The 23,060-nt window shown below is 45.1% G+C and overlaps 1 protein-coding gene across 7 annotated transcripts in view; it reads left to right on the top strand.

Moving 5' to 3' along the window:
- The window catches only part of PARP6 (poly(ADP-ribose) polymerase family member 6), a 345,720-nt gene that overhangs the window by 113,862 nt on the left and 208,798 nt on the right, over positions 1–23,060 (top strand). For all 7 annotated transcript variants that reach the window (XR_013609848.1, XR_013609850.1, XR_013609849.1 and 4 more), the window contains exons 8-10: positions 174–323; positions 2,210–2,384; positions 10,253–10,306. Coding sequence is in view for 4 of the 7 variants with exons in the window: in XM_078685023.1 (XP_078541149.1) it covers positions 174–323; positions 2,210–2,384; positions 10,253–10,306 (379 nt within the window). In the remaining 3 variants the exon portion in view is untranslated. The remainder of the gene's footprint in view (positions 1–173; positions 324–2,209; positions 2,385–10,252; positions 10,307–23,060) is intronic.

Genomic DNA, 23,060 nt, shown 5'->3' on the forward strand with positions numbered 1-23,060 from the left:
TGATTTTGCATAGTTATGTGCATAAATTTCACACAGGCCCAGTCAAGATCTGCGCCTTATTTGTTGCATCTCTCTTCTAATTTACACACAGCATTTATAAATCTTTTCTAGACTATAATCTGTTCAATTTACCTTAACCCCGTAGACAATATAATCTGTCCTCTCACCTACAGGATCCTGGGCATGTTCACGTCCCAGCAATGGAAACATCTCAGCAACGATGTCTTGAAGACCCAGCAAGAGAAGCGGCACAGCTGGTACAAGGCGAGTGGCACCATCAAGAAGTTCAGAGCTGGCCTCAACCTCTTCTCCCCCATCCCAAAGTGAGAATTTCCTCTTAGCTCGTTTTTCCCCTCTACTTAACCATCTCCACATTACAAAGAAAGTACTCTTCTTCAACTCTGTCTCTTTTCTTCATTTTGAAGGGAAGGCTCCTTGTTAGCCCTTTGCTTTACTCTAGCTATCTTTTCCCTCATTGAAAATCAAGGACTTTTTCTAAACTATGTTTCTTTCAGTCTGTGTCTGCATGTCACTGTTTTTGAAGTGATGGCTGTCCCTCAGCTGCGCTGTTTCTCTTTCTATCCTTCTCCCAACCCTCAACTCCTCCTCTGTCTCTGCCGGTCCTGATGCAAGAGCTGTCCCTCAGCAATATCTCATGTGTTGCTTGCATTGCAAAGTGATGACTCTCACCCATAGGCCACTTTGGTTCTCATCTCTAACCGGAGAACCTTCCCTCAGTTCTATTCTCTGTTACACTATGACAACACTTCATCAGCGCTAGTATTCAATTCCTCATTCCAGAAGGAAGGCTGTCTCCTGACCTGTCTCTTCACTCTCCTCAATAACGCAAAGCCTGACCAGCAGACTGGTCTTTTTCCTTATTTATTTTTTGTTATTGTAGTTTCCTTAAGAATTGGAAACTGATTATAGGAGATTCAATGTGCCAAGAGGTGAAAGGCAAAGAAAAGAGAAAAAAAGGGAAAAAAACATCACATCAGGGATGGAAGAGTAGACAGTGATGGACTAGAAAGACCAGCATTGGTTGAGGTCCCCAGAGATTTCCATATTACATAGGCGATTGTTCATTTCCGTTGTATTTTGCAAATGAAGGCTTATTGGTAAAACATAGCTTTCAATCCGTGCTCCATCTCTCCTGCAATGGCTCCCAAGAAACTCCGTCCTTCTGGGGTAATTTAAATTTGAACAGTACAATCATGCACACAATCACTCTGGTGCAAGTAGCATTAGGTGATTTTGTTTTTTGCACCTGATCTACAGATTGGGCTAAAAATGAGCAATAACGTGCACAAATGGTGTGTAAATCGCACGTTGCATGCAATATTTTCTCTAGTGTCATGGACCTGATGGTGCTTGCCCAAGAAAACACATTCAGCTGCACTACTGATAGTTTTGCTGAACAGCAGTACTTCCATTTAGGCAGAGCTGACCAAGTCTGGGCGGTTCTCATATTAGTTTTTAAAAGAGGGCATCATCCGAGTATTTCCCACTTGCTTTTAAAAGAGCATATTATAATCTTTAATAATGAAGACCAAACTGAGCCCCTCTCCCAATAGAATGTCCTCTTTTCTTTCCCAATACTGAAGTAAGATCTTCCCCAGGACACCAGGACCACTTTCCCACAATTCCAAAGTGAGGGCTGTCTCCCACGCCTCTCTCTCTTTCTTTGTCTCTCAGGCTCTCTCTCTCTCTCTCTCTCTTGCTTTAAAGGCTCTCCAAAAGTGAAACGTCTCGCATTCCTATTTCTCTCTTCTCTCTGTGCCAGAGTATAGTGCTATTTGCCTGCATTCTCCAGATGAGAGCTCTTTCTCAACTATCAAATAATAAGAAAGTGAACATCTGGAGGGCACCCCTCTCCATGAGATTTGAGAAGAGATAGACAGCACTGGAAGAATGTCAGCGATAGTAGTAGATTGAGTTTATTTAAGAACTCAATCTATTACTATCTCTGACACTCTTCCAGTTCTGTCTATCTTTTCTGCAATCATACCGGAAGGGTGAGCTACCAGCTTTTTTCTTTGTTTTTCACTAGCTACATATGACATTTCCATTCATTCCCAACTTGAAGGACCTTCTAATATCTCTTTCTCTGAGATGTATGTGGCGGTGTCACACCTTTCACTAGAATCACCCTTCAGTTTCTGTGTAGACTCACCTAACTGTTGTCTGCTTTTCTGCTCCCCGTGTGTAGGTCCCCCAGTTTCCCTGTCATCCAGGACTCCATGCTGAAGAGCAAACTAAGTGTACCAGACCTGCGGGGGAATCGTCTGATGAACCGGTCCGTTTCCTGCACTATGAAGAACCCCAAAGTGGAGATCTTTGGCTATCCACAGAGTACTCAGCCTCCTCCTGCCCCTAGGACACAGGTACCAGTGCCACTATTGTAAGCTTGATGCTTCACATTACTTCGAGGTCTCATCCACCACCATCAGCATTTAGTGCACTGTCCCACGAAGCAAGCACTTCTTTAGCCATGCATCATGATCCTGATCCTGATCTTCACCCCCCTTGTTCACCTACTATGGGGATGTTATAGACAATTGCAGCAGTTACTACATTTTAACTACTGGGACATTACAGACAGCACTGCCTGTGCTCTTTGATCCTGACCTGTAGTTCTGTCTTTGTTGGAACATGGCACAAAAGCTCCAGTCACACATCTCATAAAATGTGGCCAGTTGAGGAGCAAAAAAAAAAAACATTGGGGCCCCCTCCTAAAAGGAATTCAGGAACTAGCCAAACGTAGGTAGACTGAAAGAAAGGAAATGGCAGAGACTCTTTGCTCTGGACACTGAACCACCTGTATCACCTTAAATGCAAATTACAATTGCTGAATGAGAGGGGTATAAATGCAGTATTTCTTTGATAGACTAAGCAGCGTCCCCAATTTGGTAAAGGATCTGTTCCACATCATTGCAGCTCTACAGTCCCCAAGGATTGTTAATTATTCCCTTTACTATCAAATCAGTTTTATGAGGACATCTCATGCTACTTTGTGAAAACTAATGTCATAAATGTGGGCAGACATCATGCATGAAATATTGCACCTCAATCATTTAATGTTGGACTTTGAACAACGATTTTGCAAGCTGTTCAGTTCAGAGCCTACAGTCTCCCAAGGCTTGTCAGTTCTTCGCTTTACGAACAAATCGCTTTTATCAGGATATCTCTTGCTATTTCGCAGAACATATTGACAAGACTATAGTTGGACATCATACATGAAAATATTGCACCACAATCTTTTAAGAATGAACTTTGAACACTGATTTCGCTAGCTGTCCATTTCTGAGCCTGTAACTGAAATCCAGCTTAGCTCTCTAATTATGAATGATCTGGCTTTCAGCTCTCCTATTGATTCCTAAACGGTCTAAGAAGCCGCTGAGTCTTAAAAAATATACATTTTTATTGTCATTTGCGCGGTAATTGTACATTTCCAAACAGGTATATCAAAACAATTACAGTATTCTCGCTTGCGTTCAACAATAATACAAATTCACTTATCATAGACTATTGGTGACTCTTCTCCTTATCTCCAATTGTTATCAATCAAATCACATACGGCATTGTCATATTTCCAACTATGAGTAACAACAACTTAGAACTCATCCCTCCCTATGTCATGGGCTGCTGCGTTCTCCCTGAGACTGGAGAGCCGTCTTTCCTATTGTGTGCCTCACCTGTCTACGGCAGTATCTGGCATAGGCGGGACCTTGGGTGTCACCATCGTGTCATTCCTTCCCTGAGTGGACTGTAATGGGTCTACCTGCCCCTGAGGAGGGTCTTTCTCTTTGGTTAGGTCCGTAATCATTAAATACCAAGCCCTCGCATCTTCTTCAAGTTTATCATCCCTTCTGACTTTTCTCATCCGAGCTAATTCTGCGGTGGCCCACCCCTGCATATCCCTAACCCACCTCTGCTGAGTCTTTCATTGATCCTGGAATTACTCTGGTTTGTGAATATCTCCTTGAAACCATGGATTGTTCCCATATCCTGAAAGACTTGGTAAAGGCTTCTATAGAAGGGGAGAGGTGTGGCGCCGCGGCCAGGGCGACTGACGCTGGAATCTGGGGATCAGGGTTCGATCCCCGGCTCCGGCGGCAGGTTAGCCCAGCACCATGTGACTCTGGGCAATAGCTTGCTTAATCTTCCCGACGGCCCCCAGCGCCTAGAGACCCTTACGGGTGATTGTGCGCTATACAAATGTGGATTATTATTATTATAAAGAACCCGTCATTAAGTGCAAACAATCTTCAGCCATTAACTACAGTCATATCAATATCTTTATTGCCTTATTTAGGCATATTACTAGAGCAACTGTCTAGAGCCAATCGGCTGGTGTTAGCAGACGAAAATACCTTATTGATTTCTTATCAAGTTGAATTTAGGCCTAGAAACAGCAAGAATCTGTTGATGTAAATAGTTTTGAATGACCTACACCGTCTGGTTGATCGCTGCTGACTGCCATTGACATAATCAATGATACCAATCTCACAAACAGACTGGTTGAGGCTGGTCTTGCCAGCACAGCCCCAGACTGGCTGAAATCACATCTAGCCATTAGATTTCATACAGTTACTGGGCCTCCTCCTTTCACCCCTCAGCTTACAGTGATTAGCAGGGCTCGAAAGCCTGTCAAAAACGTTCTAAAGCTCAATCCCACAGAAACATAGTTTCTTCTCATGTGGGTGCTTCCTTTATGTAGAAGGTGATTTAATCAATCCTGTGTCTGGTTCAAAGATAGACCACAGGTGACATCAAACAGCAGATGGGAATCCCACTCCCTCCTGAGTCTGGGGTGCATCAACACCATGGGTTCTGGTGAAAGAAGGAAGACAATTTCTCATAAGATATAATATACTGGGTCAGGTTAGGTAGAAATAATTTATAGAAATGGGGTCCTCCTTGTAATAGTAGTGGAAGGTGCTGTAACTAGTATTCTGTTACCTGCAGACAGACAGAGAACTGAACAGGGAATTTACAAAGTCGAAAAAAACTCAGATGGGACAAAAGCAGCTTGGCAGATGCTGTCAATGAGGGGTCTGGAAGAAACATGTATCTTCAGAAGCACAGGCTCAGTAAATAGCCGACTGAAGGAGAGAAAACAAGCAACAAAGAAATCTGCATGAGTGCACGATAGTGTGAGGACACAAGTTGGGTGCAAACGGAGTATAGCGATAGTAACCTACCAACCGTTGTTTCCATTCAATGTATTTAGGTGGCAGGGCTTCTTATCATGACTATTCTCCTGCCCTGGAAATGTTTCTGTGCCTGCAGTGTCTCTCTACACTACCCCGGAAGTGCCTTAGTTGGAGTCCCACTTGACCTTCCAATACTGTTGCCGAATACATTGACTAGTGTGCCAGTCTCCCTTTGCCCTTAGCTTCGACTGCTAGCTTTTGATTGGCAGAATCCACTTTGGCTGCCGTATTGGATGTTGATCTAGTCTTATAGATGTTTTCTGACAAATGCAGGACAAGATGTTCTCAGGTGGTTTATAATCTGGGTACTTTTTAGAAGCCTAACTTTTCTTTGGAAACACAGTCTCTACTTTTTTGTGATTAATGCATAATCTAATCATGACTGACCATCTTTGATTACATTAATTTTTCTTTCTCCACAAAACGTTTACATTGTTTGCAGTTAGGCATAGCTTCTAGACTGATTCTGGGCCTATAGTACCATATAATCCTTTGCTGTGAAACCCATAATGGCTTCCCATCTAGAGAAGAATTATTTTCAAGTACCATATTCCTTTGCATCATGGTACACGCAGTGCACAATTTGCGCTCCCCTCAGTCAACACTACAGTCAACACTGAGGGGAGTGCATATTGTACCATGATGCAAAGGAGTAAACTATTCTGGGATATGAGGTAGTGCCTGGCCACACCCTTTTCCCCACCCCAACTGATTTTCTTGACCTTCTCTACCATTTATCACACGTTCCTAATATTCCCTTTTGTAAAAATTGCATTCTGTTCCATTGATTACACTTCATCCGGCCTGAGCCGGAGAGTACGTCTCGAGCCATAGAGTATGACCTGAGCAGGAGAGTACAATCTGAGCCGGAAAGTACGGCCTGAGCCGAAGAGTATGGCCTGGGTGCAGAGAGTACAATCAATCAATCAATCATGCCATTTGTATAGCGCACTACTCACCCGGGAGGGTCTCAAGGCGCTTGGGGGAGGGGTATGCTACTGCTCGAACAGCCAGGTCTTGAGTTGTTTCCTGAAGGCGAGATGGTCCTGGGTCAGCCGAAGGTGGATGGGGAGGGAGTTCCAAGTCTTGGCAGCCAGGTATGAGAAGGATCTTCCTCCGGCGGTGGCTCTTCGGATGCGTGGTACGGCTGCGAGGGCGAGGCTGGTGGACCGTAGCTGGCGGGTGGGCGTGTAGAAGGTCAGGCGGTTGTTGAGGTACTTGGGGCCCAGGTCGTGGAGAGACCTGTGTGCGTGGGTGAGGAGCCGGTACGTGATCCTCTTGTCGACGGGGAGCCAGTGCAGGTTCCTTAGGTGGCTGGAGATGTGGCTGCGTCGGGGGACATCCAGGATGAGTCGGGCGGAGGCGTTCTGGATGCGCTGGAGTCTTTTCTGTAGCTTGGCTGTGGTTCCGGCGTAGAGGGCGTTTCCGTAGTCCAGTCGGCTGGTGACGAGTGCCTGGGTGACAGTCTTCCTGGTCTCGGTCGGGATCCAGCGGAAGATCTTGCGAAGCATACGCAGGGTGTTGAAGCACGATGAGGAGACGGCGTTGACTTGTCTGGTCATCGAGAGGGAGGGGTCCAGGATGAAGCCCAGGTTGCGTGCGTGGTCGGTTGGCTTGGGTGCGGTGCCCAGGGCTGGGGGCCACCAGGAGTCGTCCCAGGCGGAGGGCGAAGATCCCAGGATGAGGACTTCCGTCTTGTCCGAGTTCAGTTTCAGGCGGCTGTCCTTCATCCACTGGGCGACGTCTTTCACCCCTTCGTGTAGGCAGGTTCTGGCGGTGTCGGGGTCTCTGGTGAGGGAGAGGATCAGCTGGGTGTCGTCGGCGTAAGAGATGATGTTGAGGTTGTGCTGGCGTGCGATGGCTGCGAGAGGTTTCATGTAGATGTTGAAGAGGGTGGGGCTGAGTGAAGATCCTTGCGGGACGCCGCAGATGACTTCGGTGGCCTCGGAGCGAAACGGGGGGAGGCAGACTCTTTGTGTTCTTCCGGCGAGGAACGAGATGATCCACTCCAGTGCCTTCTCTTGGATACCGATGTTGCTGAGGCGCTGGACTAGGGTGCGGTGGCAGACCGTGTCGAACGCAGCGGAGAGGTCCAGGAGGATGAGGGCCACTGTTTCCCCCTTGTCGAGCAGGGTCCGGATGTCGTCGGTGGCTGCGATGAGGGCGGTCTCGGTGCTGTGGTTGGCTCTGAAGCCGGACTGCGAGGGGTCGAGGGATCCGTTCGTCCCGAGGAAGGCGGTCAGCTGTCTGTTGACGATCTTCTCGATGACTTTAGCAGGAAAAGGGAGGAGCGAGATGGGGCGGAAGTTTTTGAGATCGGTGGGGACCGCTGTAGGTTTCTTCAGGAGGGCGCTGATCTCGGCGTGCTTCCAGCTCTCCGGGAAGGTGGCGGTGTTGAAGGAGGCGTTGATGATGTTCCGGAGTTGGGGTGCGATGGTGGAGTCGGCCTTGTTGAAGACGTGGTGTGGGCAGGGGTCGGTCGGTGATCCGGAGTGGATGGTGTTCATCGTGCGGGCTGTGTCTTCGGTGGTCACCGTGGTCCAGGTGCGAAGGGTGGCGGTGGGGGGCGTTGGTTCGACGGTTGGGTGCGTGGGTGGGGCGCCGAAGCTGTTGTGGATGTCGGCGATCTTGCGGTGGAAGAACGAGGCGAGGGAGTCGCAGAGGTCTTGTGACGGAGTGATGTCGTTGGTGCCGGTGCTGGGGTTGGAGAACTCCTTGACGATAGTGAAGAGCTCTTTGCTGTCGTGGGCGTTGTTGTCCAGTCGTTCCTTCAGGGATTTCTTCTTGGTGGTGCGGATGAGCTGGTGGTGCTTGCGGGTAGCGTGTTTGAGGGCGGTCATGTTGTCGGTGGTCCGGTCGAGGAGCCAGGCTTTCTCGAGGGTGCGGCAGGTCTTCGTGCAGAGATTCTGGCCTGACAGCAGACGTGAAGGTACGACTCTGTGAATATCAAAAGTCGTACAGTTAGACTTTTGTCTCAGATTACCTTTGTGAATCGCCCCTAAATCTTTTACTCTGATTAGTGGCCCTGAACATATAAAAACAAAGACTTATGCCATAGACAGGTATTAAGTTGTTAAAGATGAACATTTGTATTATTTAGGAATCCCCTTTGATTCGGCACTTAAGTGGGGGTTTTCATTGACACTGAGAGTGGAGCAGCTCTCTAGAGTTGTTGAGGCTGGTTTTCGTTTTGTTGCTAAATTGGTCCACAAGCCTCCCAGGGAGCTGCTACTTCTTTATAAGGCTAAATGTATTCCGGTGAGGGTTTATGGAGCGGAAGTATAGGGTTCTTCCAACCCAGAATTATTTCAAAAGGTTGAAAATGGTTTCCCACGGACACTCCTTTCCCCAAGCACAAGAACATATGTCTGCCATGCTGAGGTGGGGATGAATTGTATAGAGGACACCATAAGCCTGGCTCCCTGATGTTATGGCTTAAGATCTGGCAAATACAAGAATTGGGATTTTCAAGATTAATTTAAAATGACTGTACAGCCCTGGGTGCCATTAATAGAGTACCCTGGCTTGCTTATGTTAAAGACCCCTTTATGAAAATCGAAATCCCAGAGCTTTTCTCTAACCTGAAGCTTGCGGAGGGTTTTGATGAAACCGTACGCAGATCTCTTTTTCTACATAGAACATTTCAACGAACGTCTTGTTAGTGCCCAACAATTGCAATCTGTAGTAAGTTACTTTTCTTTAGTCCCTGCATACAATTTGGAATTTTATGTAGCATTTACCCAAAATTCGCAATACAGATCACTTCTAACTAATTTGTGTCTTGGCACTTTACATTTTTCAGTAGCATTCCCCCAACAAGGAACATGGTTTCCATCTCTTCCAATTTGTCCGTGTGACAATCAGCATCATCAAAGCAACACTCACTTTATGCTATTTTGCACAATGTATTCCTCACGGCGATCACGCTTTTTAGTGCCTATCCTTCGAACTGCTAACATTAGAACCCATAAGATGTGATAGATCTATTTGCAACAACTAAGACCAGTTTGTAGCACTGTGATTAGGTTCATTAGATGTTCTTTAAAGTGTGGAAAAGGTATGGCGTTTTGACTTAAAAACTGGTAGTCATAGGACTTCTAATGTATAAGACCATAGTTTTAAGGTGTATTGTTGCAAGGATTTTGACTTTTAAAGAATTATTTTAGGATGTTATGCTTTTTTCTTGACCACTGACACTGAGGGTGGATTCTAAATGTAAGAATTTTCTACTAATAATTTTCAAATTTTCTATGTTTTTTACTATGCGATGAACTGTTATACTATGTTGTGCTTAACTTTTATGGCGATTTTGCTGCGTAAAGTTGAATTGACTGACTGACTGACCTGGAAGCACCCCATACATTGTCACTAAAGGAGTTAAACCAGAAGTTTAATACCTCATGATATTTTTGAGACATCACACAGCTATACAAATATACCCAAGATCCTGTTGTGCAGCAGGCCCTGCTACTTGGGAAGTTCAAACAGATCTATGTGTTGTCTTCTAAAGCATCTTACCACCACTACTACATCGACTGAAACAACACTCATGCATATCACAGTGATCTTGTCTCACTGAAACTTCGAATGGTCTTGCTTAGTGACGCTCCACATGTAGTTCTTCCAATGAACCTCAAACCTGAACTCCAGGTAATATAAGTGAGGCTTTGTGGATTTAAGCACATAGCTCTTACACTGCACTTACCACCAACTTGCAGCTCACAAGTTATTCTAGGTCAGGAACCCCATGAGCCCATGACCCTGAAGCACTCGCTTTCATGTTCGGTTTTATATTTCACTGCATTCCAGTTTTACCTTTTATTGGTGAGTTTATTTTATATTTTACCCTAACAGGTCCTACATTTTGTTTGGTTAGCAGTTAGTTAGTTTGAAGTCATGAACGCTGTCTTACGTGAGTCTCTTACTGCAATCCATGCGTTACTGGCATATGATAGTTTCTTAGGAGCAAATGAGATTTGACGACTTGTATTTCCTTTTCTGTGACACATTATTCATGCTTCTCTTTGTTCTTGTAGGTGAGCGGACACTGCAAGAACATCCCAACTTTGGAGTTTGGATTCCTCGTTCAGGTGAGCGTGGAAGTGTGAGGTGGCAGTAGGGTGTGTGGCAGGACAAGGGCATGGGGTGATACCTGTCAGAGCATCAGCTGATGAACTGGTGACTTAGGACAGGATGGTGTAGATGTGGACCAGGTTTGTGGGGCACTGCATGTACAGGCATCAAGGGCAAGTTTATGGAGATTGTGAGTACAAGCCCATGAAATAGTGAGACTGAGAGTTTAAGGAGACCTACAGGCACATGCATCAAAGGATTTTGCGATCGCAAACGGTGCGAATCGCAAAAATCGTCCGTTTGCGATCGCAAAATCTGCTTTTGGAATGCATGAAGGGTCAAGGCCCTCGCAATTTAAGAATTCGCAAATATTTGCGAATTCTCAAATTGCGATTGCATTTAAGGAATCACATTTTGCGATTCCTTAAATGCAATGCATGAAACTTGAAAAAATTGCGATTTCGCTATTAAGGAGAGCAAATTACCATGAGGTTAAACATCATGGTAATTTGCAAAAACTTTGAAAAATGCACTTTTGTGCCTTTTTCAAAGTTTCATGTTGTGCACACACATGCCCAAAGGGCATGTGTGTGCGCAACATATGTGCACAGATTGATTTCAGGGGTGCAACAGGGTGTCCTTTGGACACCCCTGCACCCTTGAAATCGCATTCTCAATTTGCGATTCGCTAATTGCTAATCGCAAATTGAGAATGTCTTCCCATTCATTCCTATGGGCCTCTAGGCCCATAGGAATGAATGGGGAGGTATTCCTTAATTGCGATTAAGAAATCGCAATTTTTATAGCGATTTCTTGATGCATTGCATTTTGCAATTCCTTAATTGCGATTCCTTATTTTTCGCAATTAAGGAATCGCAAAATGCAATATTGATGCATGTGCCTGAAAGAGTATGGAACTGAGATGATCAGGCAGGTAAGCACAGATTTCTAAATATGGTGGCATCCCATCAACAGGGGTGAAGGTAAAAGCCTACTCTGGCTTGAAAGTCTGGAGTCTTGAAATAGGCAGCTTGGAGGAACGGCTAAATTAGGGAAACACCAATGCTCCTTGTGGGACATGCTATGCATTACAAAAGTTTAGTTGTAACTTTATTTAAGGAATTTTTCAGACAGTATGGTTTGCATGGTTTTTAATGAGATGATGTGTATTTTGGCAAACAAATGTCTTAGGAAGTTAATTTACCTAACTCTGTCTGATTCTGCCTACTCTTCTACTCCCTTACTTCTCTATGCCACCCTGTTGTATCTTCCCACGGGAAACGGCCATTACAACACGGCCGTTTCCACGAATACATTAACCACGCATGCATTACAAGGCATGCGTGGTTAACACGAAAGCCTTTACCACGCATACCTTTACTACGAGGTATGTAGTAAAGGCATATGTGGTAAAGGTTCAAAATAAACATGGGGGGTTTGGGGGGGTCTCCCCCCCAAATAAAAACCTCACCTGAAATCGTCGTCGTTAAAGAGGAAACGGAAAGAAACTTCCGTTTCTTCTTAACGACATACGACGTCACCACGCATGAATTAGAGGAAAATGTTATGCGTTGATAAACCATTCCGTTGCAACGCATGCGTGGTAAAGGCATGCGTTGCAACGGAATTCGTTGTAAGAACATATAACCTCTTCCCACAGATTGTAAGTAGGATAGAGCCAGGAAATAGGGAAAGGATATAAATACTCTGATTATGCTATTACTTCTAGTATTTGTAGTCACTGGTATTTTCAAAATCACGCTCCAAATCATGCTACTACCTGGCAATCCAGGTTTGCTTGTTCCTATTGCCTCAGGATCAGAGTTGATTTACACATGGCTGGTCTCTGTTTGAAGTGGCATAGTGGGTGAAAAAAAATGATGTAATCATTCCACCCATCACCTTGGTATTTTCCTCAACATAATGCCATAGGCATCATACTGATGTAATCACCAATGTTGTGCTCCCATGCTAAGAGACAGTGGCCCTCAAGATGTTTATCAGCTTTGAGATGCAGTTTTTTGGTACACTACTAAGGCTGTTATTAAGAGTGGCACCTAGCGTTATCCCCTAGGTGGAATACCGCTCCAGGCCACTCCAGATTGCAGGTTTGTCATCACAAGCAGAATTATCAGGTCACAAGCTCTGGGCTGGGTAATTGCCGATCTGGGGATCTATGGACTTTGACCCATGTGCGGTGCACTGGGGGCTGTGTGTAAGCTGCAGATGCTACCCACTGCTCTCCCCTCACATAATGTAACCTACCCCCATCACCCATACCACTCGACTCAACAAAACCTCTGCCCCATTTATCACTTGCATCAAGCAGATGAGAAATAGGGGCACATTTGGGCATTACTTTCCCTATGATTAGGGGAAAAGCCTGTGAATTTGGACATTGTAGATGTGGAGATAACGTCCCCACCATACTCTGCTCCTAAATCTGTGGCACTCAAAATGAGGGCCTTAGAGGCAGGGTATGGATAGGTTCATCTATAGCAGCTTAATGGATAGTTTACAGCTTTCCATATAGTTGAGGTTGATCTTTGTATGCAACATGCTTTTTGCCTCCAGTGGTTTCCTATTTTCACACACTTTGTCACTTGGCTTGACCTACGTTAAAAACATAAATGGTCTGATGTGTGAAAAGAGTGGCTGTAAAAAATGGTCATAAATTGTGCCCCAACTTATTGTGAGCAGTCTTTGGTTTTGTTATACTACTTAAGTAGTGAAAGGTCATTTGGCAAAATGTCCATTTTCGGGGGTAGCAGAGCGCCCTGCCAAATGAATATTAATGTGGCAGCTTGTTGTTTGAGAATCCCCTGCAATTGGCTACAAAGTCAGGGATTGTGTCCTGCAAGGAACAGCAGACCAACAGCCCTGTGTTTGTATTTCCAAATATGAAATTTACTTTTTAAAGTTTTAAAGCAGTCCATATTCCTTAAAAGAACTATGTGAGAACGCATAAGGCAGGGGGGGGAATGGGGATGGAACATGTCTGCCTCCTCCGTGGTGACACAATTCTCAAAGGGGAAGATGTCCTACTTGGACAGCTTCTCTTTTTAGGTCTTGCCTAACGTTGCAGCGCATGCGCTGCTCGCTTTGCGAGGCATGCAGAATACACTATAGCGTGGAAGCTTTGTGGAAGCTCCGCCCACTCTCCGCCCATCTTTTTCATTGGCTTAGGTCCTAAATGATGCCTCCCGACTGGTTCTAGGCTTGTTAGTCCCTCCAATTGACGGCCATGTCGTCGTTAGTATCCTTCCAATGCTACTGGCCAATGGCATAGCACATATTCAGCAGCTGAAATTACTTCATTAAATCAGCCAGAGGAGCCATATGAAGAATGTGGGGCTTTGTGAATACTCCTGTGGAACCCCACCCAACATGGGTATGGCTGTGGATCTGAAAGGTCTAAAGAACGTTTGATCACGACCAGTTAAGAAGGCCTGACACTGCTTCAAAGCCTGTCCTCGCAGTGCCAAAGGCTGTTGCGAGGTCAAGGGGGATGAGAGCAACAACTCTGCCTTGAGACAAAGTCATAAGCAGTTTGTTCTAAACTGATGTTAATGCTACCTCTGAATCATGGAGAGGGCAACACCCAGACTGAGCGGGTTGAGAAGAGAGTTAGCTTTGAAAACCCAGATAACTGCATGTTGTCTACTTTTTTCAGTTATGCTGGTGCAGAAAGACGCTCAGAGATGGGGAATTAATTTCTGAAAGTTTCAGGATCAAGGGAGGGGCTCTTGGTAATGAAACAATGCATGCCTTTATGTAGGTTGCTGTGGTTCAAAGCCAATAGTAACTATTATTTACCCCAATAAGTTTCATATTTCCCTTTACAGTCCCTAAAAACGTAACATTATTTCTATACCCCTTCTAGGAACACCTGCCTACTAGTAAGCACCTGTACAGTTTGCTTTCTAATTATATGCAATGGTTAATTTTATTTTATTTAAAATATTTATTGCAAGCAAATGGCTACGATGGTAAGGTGCTAGAATGTTTTGTTTTCTTTTTCTGTGTCATATGCTTGCAATTAAAAAGAATATATATATCCATCTTTGGCCAGACCTAGTCGATTTACCAATGATGTGTATATTCAATACCTCTAGCTGCAGTGTGTTCATTAGTAGTGATTGATAAAGGGGAAAAATGTAGAACCATGCTTTCTTTGAAATGTTCATTATCACATGATTGGTAATCCTAGCTAAACTCCGAATGGCAGTCCTATTCAAATTGAAAATCTTTAAAAGGATATAAACACTAAGAACAATGTTCTGGATAATGAACGCATTTGCACAAGGAAAGCTTTCATCAAACCTTCCTCTTCTCTATCATCTTCAGCTCTTATTCGGCTTGGCACTTGACGCAAGCAAGTGATTCTATGAAAGATCCATACTACATAACAGCAAGTGCCAAATCTGCAACACTCTTTGTGCAGTATCTTACATAGATTCAGACTTGCATCTCTGTTCTACCGCCGCAGGCTGTATACTGCTGCTTGCTACTCAATGCAAGAAGAGGATGAATCTATAAAAGGTCGATGTTGCAGAATAAAAAGTATTCCTTACCAAATGTGGGAGCTCAGTCACAATCGAGCTCACTAGGTCAAGAAATCATCACATCTCAATTAAATCCATATTTTGCATGTGCCATTCGCTTATGAAAGTTAATCCCTTGAGTTTTTATTTTATTTTATTTTATTTTATGTGATTTTATATAGCGCAAACTTTACCCAAAGGTGTCAGAGCGCTTTACAAAAGAACCAGTTGCAAAATATCAGGATTTAGGATTACATGCGTTACATAAAAGATACAAACAGAAAAAATTGCAAATGTACAAGATGTAAAGTCACACAAGGAAGAGATACAAACAGAAAGAAAAATTGCAAATGTACAAATAGTAAAGTCACTCAAGGAAGAGATACAAATAGAAATAGTAAAGTCACTCAAGGAAGATATAATGGATATACTCTAAGAGTCACATAGGAATAGGAGAGAGTACAAAGGTCGACTGCATATACTAGTGATTAGAGTTATCTCTATATACATAAGGAAGGGGTACGAATGGCTATACTCTCAGAGTCACATAGGAATGGTAGAGAGTACGAAGGCTACTGCATATACTAGTGATTAGAGTTATCTCTACATACATAGGGAAGGAATACGAGTGGATATACTCTGAGTCACATAGGAATGGTAGAGAGTACAAAGGTCTACTGCATATACTAGTGATTAGAGTTATCTCTATATACATAAGGAAGGGGTACGAATGGATATACTCTAAGAGTCACATAGGAATGGTAGAGAATATGAAGGTCTTCTGCATATACTAGTGATTAGAGTTATCTCTATATACATAGGGAAGGGATACGAATGGATATACTCTAAGAGTCACATAGGAATGGTAGAGAGTACAAAGCTCTACTGCATATACTAGTGGAGAAGTGTGGCTCAATGGTTAGACCGGCAGACCTTGATGCAGAGGTCTAGGGTTCAATTCCCCACGTCGGCGGGTATTGGGCTAAAAAATTCCATGGACCTGATACTTCTCGCCTCGGTGCCTATTCCAATCATGGAGTCCCACTCTGCAACTCTGGGCAATAGCTTGCTTAATCTCCACAACGGCCCCCACAACGCTAAGGATGCCTGGCCTCCACCTTGGGGGTGCCCAGGAGTGGACACCTCACAGGGAAAGCCAGGATGGGTTCCACAGCGGTATTTGTACAAGCGCCTTGAGACCCTTGCGGGTGAGTAGTGCGCTATACAAGTATCAATTTACATTTAGTGATTAGAGTTATCTCTATATACATAGGGAAGGGATACGAATGAATATACTCTAAGAGTCACATAGGAAATGGTAGAGAGTACAAAGGTCTATGCATATACTAGTGATTAGAGTTATCTCAATATACATAGGGTAGGGATACGAATGGATATACTCTAAGAGTCACATAGGAATGGTAGAGAGTACAAAGGTCTACTGCATATACTAGTGATTAGAGTTATCTACTAGTGATTAGAGTTATCTCTATATACATATATACACATAGTAGATTTTCTCAGGTCAAGACCCCAAAAAAAACAACAAAAAAAATAGAAAAGCATAGTTCCATTAAATAGGGTCGGAGGGGGGATGCAGTCACAGCACCAAGGGAGGGTGGGAGTGATACACGGGTATAGAGAAAAGGCAAATCAGAAAAGGGAAGAAACATTTTAGGATCGTCAAGGGGGAAATGGGGGAAAAGGGTTAAAGGACGAGGGAATGGACAAGATGGCGGGTCAGAGTCCAGAGAAAAGCGGCCGAGAGCAGCAGCAAAATGGCGGCCAGGACAAAAGAAAAAGTAAAGAAGTCCAGGAGAGTCCATGGCGTAGTTTCTTTCCTTCGAATGTGGATGCAGGGCTGCTGCCTGCATCTGGTGTTTTCATGGCCCTGCTGCTTTGTTTTGGAGAGGGGTGTGTGTGCCCCGAGGGCCGCTCCGCACGGGCCCTCTCTGCTGGCCCAGAATTGCAGGGGCTGCTGCAGATGTGGGGCGGCCACGGGGAGCGCGGCCTGGGCTCACCTTTCTCGGCGGGGGCTGCATGGTGATCCTGCAGGTTCAGGAGAAACATAAATCTCTGGTGTGGCCTCAGGGTCAGCCCCAGGGCTCACGGTGCCAGGCCCTGCCTGAGCCGTGTGTTCGGCCCGGCCTCTCTCCCTACCGGCGGGTGGACACACGAGCCCCGGCGCAGGATGGAGGGAGGACGGCCCTGGGCTCGGAGGCTCTGCGGGCAGTGGAAGTCGCCCCCGGGGATGGCGGTCACAGCGGGCTCGGGCCCCGGGGGTGCTGCTCGGCTGACACTCACCGGGGTCCGGGCCTCCAACTCCGTCCGGCGGGTCCGGCCAGCTGAAACAGTACGCGGACCTGAACGGGGTCAAGGTACTAAAAGACTTAGCTGACAGGATCAGTCAATCCTCACACCCTCCTAAAGAAATATATGCCATTGTCAGCTCGTTTATAAAACCAAACATTGCAGGGGCTGGTGGCCCTCCTTTCTCTAGGGAACGTTGTGAGCCGTTGGCCAATCACTTTTTAAGAAAGGTCGAACTCATTTATGATGAGTCAGGAACAGCAGATCCATACATTAAAGCAGACAACAATGCCACAGTAGAAAGGCCTGTAATGGAACTCCCAATATTCCCAAAAGTGACTCAGGAAGACATCCTTAGGACAGGAAATACAGTTAAGTTGGGTTCATCTTTAGACCCGACTCCCATTGATATAGGATTAAAAAGAGGAGAGGCTGTTGCTTCCTCCTTAATGCTTGTCTAAAATGTATCCCTGGAGAACAGTTGTGTTCCAAACGCATGGAAACATGCAATCATGCACCCATAGTTGAACAAACCTTCGCTGGACCCAATTAAGGCGGAACATTAAAGACTCATTTCGCTACTTCCCTGGGTCAGCAAGATCCTGGAAAAATTGATAAATGGTGTTCTCTCTGACTTTTTGGATTCAAATAACCTATTGCACCAGATGAAGACTGGTTTCCTCACTGGTTGCAGTACAGAGACAGCCTTATTATTGGCCCCTAAGGATCTTAAGAAGACATTGGATCGGGGCGGGACAGCTGTGCTCATACTTTTGGTCTTGAGCACAGCTTTTGACACGGTTTGCCGCTCAATTCTGTGCCACAGGTCAGGAAAAATTAGACTTACAGGGGCAGTCTTAAATTGGCTAACCTCGTTCCTAGCAAACAGGAGCTTTCAGATTTGAGAAGGGCCCTTTTTGTCAGAGATACATCGGCTAGAGTGTGGTGTGGAGTCGTTGAGCCCCACGCTCTTTCATGTGTTCGTCCGGTCTATATCGGATATCATTTGTGCTTATGGCTTCACTATCGCATTTTATGCGGACGACACCCAGATCGTTTTCTCCCTGTCACCCAATACTCACTCAACCTTTGGAAGACTAACTACTTGTCTGGAACGGGGATAAAATAGAGATTATGGTGACTGGGAACAATCTGTCACTCTGGGATCAATTCCTCTGGCCCAGTACTTTTTTTTTTAAGATATGTTTATTGGGATTTAAATGGATTCATATACAACTGGGGCATTCACATAAAACCAACATTGCTCTATGCACCACTTTTCCAATTACAAATGGTTGCTTACAAACATTGTGAACACAGGATTGCTTGTGTCTAATTCTATCAAACACTCACATACAGGTACGATGCACGTGCTGGCTGTATCTATAGTTCTCATATCTTAGGATCTCCGGTAAGAGTCAGCTTATGCATTCCCTCCACCCAACTTATTTCTCATAGATGCAAGAGTGGTTGTTCTTGTTATGCTCTCGAAGATGTTTTTGTGTTGCGTGCCAAATTTGACTGTGAGGATGGGCCAATGGGGAGGTGGGAAACCTGGAAAAATCATAACTAATTGAACTAAGTAACCAGTCAAAAAATATATTAACTATGTCTCTGGTGGAGGGCAGAGAGGGGGGAAGGGTGGGTCGGTCGCAGTCCGGTCCACAGGAGTGAATGCATTGTGTGGTGCAAGCGAATACTGGTCCTCAACCTTTTCGAATCTCGTGGCGTTCAAGTCTGGCATGTCCAAGTCCGAGGGGGGAGCGCGGTGGGGCAATATTAGCAGTTACTTACTCATGTGAATAGGATGCCTGGGGAGATGCTGCCACATATAGCATTCTGGACTGCCATTGGGGTCGGGTTATTCATTCCTTCCATGATCTCTCCTTCCCAGTTCAACTTCCACAGAGGGCCCCTTGTCTCCTCCCTCTACATCCACAGGGTCACCTGGTTCCAAGTCCGTGTTCCCGTCTTGACGTCCTCAGTTCGACAGGATCTCTGCCCATAGCTCAGCCAGTGGGTGCCTATGTACCTCTTGGGCATCCCCCCTGTCTAAGGGCCTGGCCCTCTGCCTCTGCCCTTGTTGTTACATCCCTCACCCAGGCTCCAGCTCTCGTCCCCTCTCCAACTTTCACGACATTGCAATTCTATGTCTAACCAATGCCAGAGCCAAGTTTACAAATCGAGAGCCCACTTTGAGTTTCTTGGTCCTGAGTAAACCTCCTAGAAGGCAGGTCTGTACTGTACGGGGAAAAGTGCACCCCAGCACTGCCTGAAGTTGCAGCAGAACCTCAGTTCAAAAATTCTGCAGTGCACCCCCATGTCATATGACAAATATCTGCATCTAAAGCCCAGTAGCAGGGATTCCCCATCATATAGGACTTTTTGCTCTATGCTGTGTAAGATATGTCATATGTACATAATTAAATTGTATATATTTCAACCTCGAAATACGTGAGATTTTCTTGGGGTAGGTGAGCACCTATCCTATTCCCTGCAACATCATGGCCAAGGATCCCTTCCCAACAAGCCCTAAGAGCTGACAGTGGTTTTCTCCCTACTTTATTGAGTGCTTTGCAGCACCATGTCACTAAGTGACGTGCGCAACCCATTGAGAAAAGCAGTTGGTGCACCATGTGTGGCTAAGGTTACTACCATCCATTGTCCCACAGGCTCACAAACGTCCGCACGAAGGCTTTGTAAGTAAGAACTGACCCCGCCGGGTACTGCGTACCTTTCAGACAAGTCCTCCAGCGGAATGGGGAGTACCTGCAAAAAACAATCCCGCACCGTCGCAAGTTGCAAGGCCTGCCTTTGCCCATTCAGAAAGATGGGCAGAGGAGAAATAGGCCACAGGGTCTCCATGAGGGACACCCACCAATGGAAAAGCCGGAGCGTACAGTGGGGCCCACGAGTTTGCACATTACAGCTTTGCCACTTGCAGTAGCGTACTGCGCCGTGGGATGGCAATCTCTGGGTGCAGCAAGCAGGCCAACAGGATCTTCCGATATGCGGCCAGACCAGGAGGTCCAATGCGTGTGTGTGGGTATGGTCAAGCCATTTAGCCACACATTGCAGCTGTGCTGCCAAGTAATGCAGCTCGAAGTCTGGGACCCCCCAATAATCCAGCACCTGGGGGGCACAGTAAGACTTCCAAAGACACTCTATGATGGCCACCATCCCAAATCAAATCACGCTGGAGGGCATCAAGCTGTTTGAACCATGCAATGAGAATCATGACCATTTTGGAAAAGACAAAAAGGCTGGCCAGGCTGGCAATCGACTGTAGTCAGACGGGCGTTGCACGTAGCTCCGACGGTCTGATCAGCATTGCTCAATGAAGTGCATAACAAGGAGAGACACCCTAATATCAATATATAATATGAGCTGCCTTGAATTCAAGAGAGATACCATAGACTGATCAAGTCGTCAACTGGAATTATCAAGCCAATTATTGAACAAATCTTACGTTAAGGAAGGTGTCAATATCGATGAGGTAGTCAAAAAAAACTCCAGGATTCATTTGCCAGGTCCCTAGATGCTGATCTGAAGTATCATTCCTTTGGATAGAGATAACCAACAAAGAGAGTAGTGCTAGCAAAAATCTCTACTGAAAACTTCATAAGGATTATATAACATTGGTAACCACTGGTATGAAAACCCTGAAGAAAGCTTTGCCGGAACGCGTTGGTAGCCAACAGCTATAACCAATGTTTTTATAATTGGCAAAAAATATTATTTCTTTCTCTCTTTTTTTGTGCCTCGTTTAACAGAGAGTAGGTAATTCACTTTAGATTGATCCTGACTACTCTATTTATAACAACTGAAGACACAGATTTTCTCAGGTTATTCCATAACATATGACAATCAGTGGTTCAAAGATGTATAATCATGTCTCATGTAACAATCTGTGGTTTAAAGATTAATAATCATGTTTGAAGTTCAAATTTTATGAAAAGAATAAGCTGTATGTAATAAGTATATTTATTAATGTTTTTCTATCTTGAAATACGTTGAAAAAGAAAAAAATAAGAAGAAAAATAAAAATAAAATATATTTTTCTATATTAGTTGTATTGTTTGTATATAGCAGTTTGGTGGTCTAAAGTTTATTTGCTTTAATAGTATTATCCAGCACTGAACCCGGTGCAAAACACTTTCAAAAATAGTTGTTTTCCCTGTTAGGGTAGTATCCTTTCTTTCAGGGGCCCCGTGTTCTTTACAGAGTAATGGGAATCATGACCGCCAGGTTCGTAATCTTAAACGAGGGAGCATCACCATCTTGGAGATTGACACAAATGTCATAAGTGACAGTCGTAAGGACCTCCAAAAATCTATACATGCATTCAGGGAGCGAAGGGCCCTTCCCGGGTTTCCCTCCCGCATGTCTTCCAGGTGTTGGTACATCCTCACTCCCAGATATTTAAAGGCTGGCGAAGACCACACGAAATCTGATGGGAGATCTGGGGGCCGAGTGGTATCGCACATACACAGAAATGCTCATGTCTTAGTGCAGTTAACCTTCAGGCCAGACTCGACCCCAAACCACCCAAGAGCCGTGTAGCACCCTAAACTCCATCTGATCCATTCGATAGCCATAAAAGGAGATCAGCTTGAATTAGATAAGATGTTCATGTCCTCATGTCCTTCTATTGTTATACCGCTACCTCTGCCGTTTCTCCGGATCAATCCCACCAAGGGCTCAATAGGCAGGGCGAAGAGCTCCTCTTGCCTCTTTACTTGGGGGAGTGTCCCCTCTTAAACCTGAACTAAGAGCCTTGGAGTCATTTTAGATAAAGATTCAACCATGGTTTCCTTGGCAAAGAAGGTTGTAGGCACCTGCTTTGGCTTCCTAAGGTCTCTCCGAAAGACACTCAAATGGCTCCCTATTGATTGTTGTAGAATGGTGGTTCAATGCCTGATACTATCTCATATGGACTACGGCAATTCACTCTAACCTCTACTTTGTTTTCAGAGAGCTGCAAGTTACTCAGAATGCCACAGTTAGAGCTTTGCTGGGCCTCACAATGCAATCTGCTCGCTCAGCGCTTGCTTAGCTTCATTGGTTGCCTATAAATAAAAGAATAGAATTCAAGGCCTTATGTATTACCCATAGGATAAAGCATTCTTCAAGCCTGCATTTCCTTCAACATCTCATCACTCCATACAATGCCTCCATGGAACTGAGATCGAATCACCTCTTCCTTCTGGGCGTGCCCAGAATCAGGAGAGCAAGAGGCAGGGGACGTTCATCCATCTACCTGGTCGCTAAACTCTGGAACTACCTTCCTATCTGTCTTAGATCAGACAAAAATGTACTGACCTTTGGGAAAGAGTTGAAAACTCATCTTTTTATCTAAGTAGTGCAATGTTCTCATTTTATCTCACTTGCTCTGTCAGTACCGGGCATGCCGTTGTGGGTAGCTGTTCTCACTTGTTCTGTTAGTACGGCATTGCTGTTGTGGGTAGCTGTGCGCTCTATAAGAACTTCTTAATAAGAATTTTAATAATAATAATCTCCCTCTGGAGTTGGACACAGACTGCTCTCGGGGTTGAAATTGTTGATACTGTAGCAATATCCTTAGAGTGAGTGGAAGGTGCTGCTGAGTGGGACATGGCTCGGAATATATATTTAACTAGATGCATGTGTGGAAGATATTGCAGAGCAGCGCATTACAGCCCGCTGTTCAGCCGCAGCCTCCCGCTCCTCGCCCAGATGATCTGCTGGCCTCCTGCGGTATTGATCCCCCTGTCGGGGTGATCTCTGCTGGCGGCAGTCCTTGAACTGGGCAACTTTTCCTACCCACTGTGCTCCTTGAGGGATCTGACTCAGTCTTTGGGATCATTGTGGCTGATTGGTGAACAAAAGCATCAGTCCCTGGCCACAGGCACCAGCCTCTCTGAGCTGGCAGCGACCA

Source organism: Lissotriton helveticus, chromosome 3_2, assembly GCF_964261635.1.
Source record: "Lissotriton helveticus chromosome 3_2, aLisHel1.1, whole genome shotgun sequence".
Taxonomy (NCBI): Eukaryota; Metazoa; Chordata; class Amphibia; order Caudata; family Salamandridae; genus Lissotriton; species Lissotriton helveticus.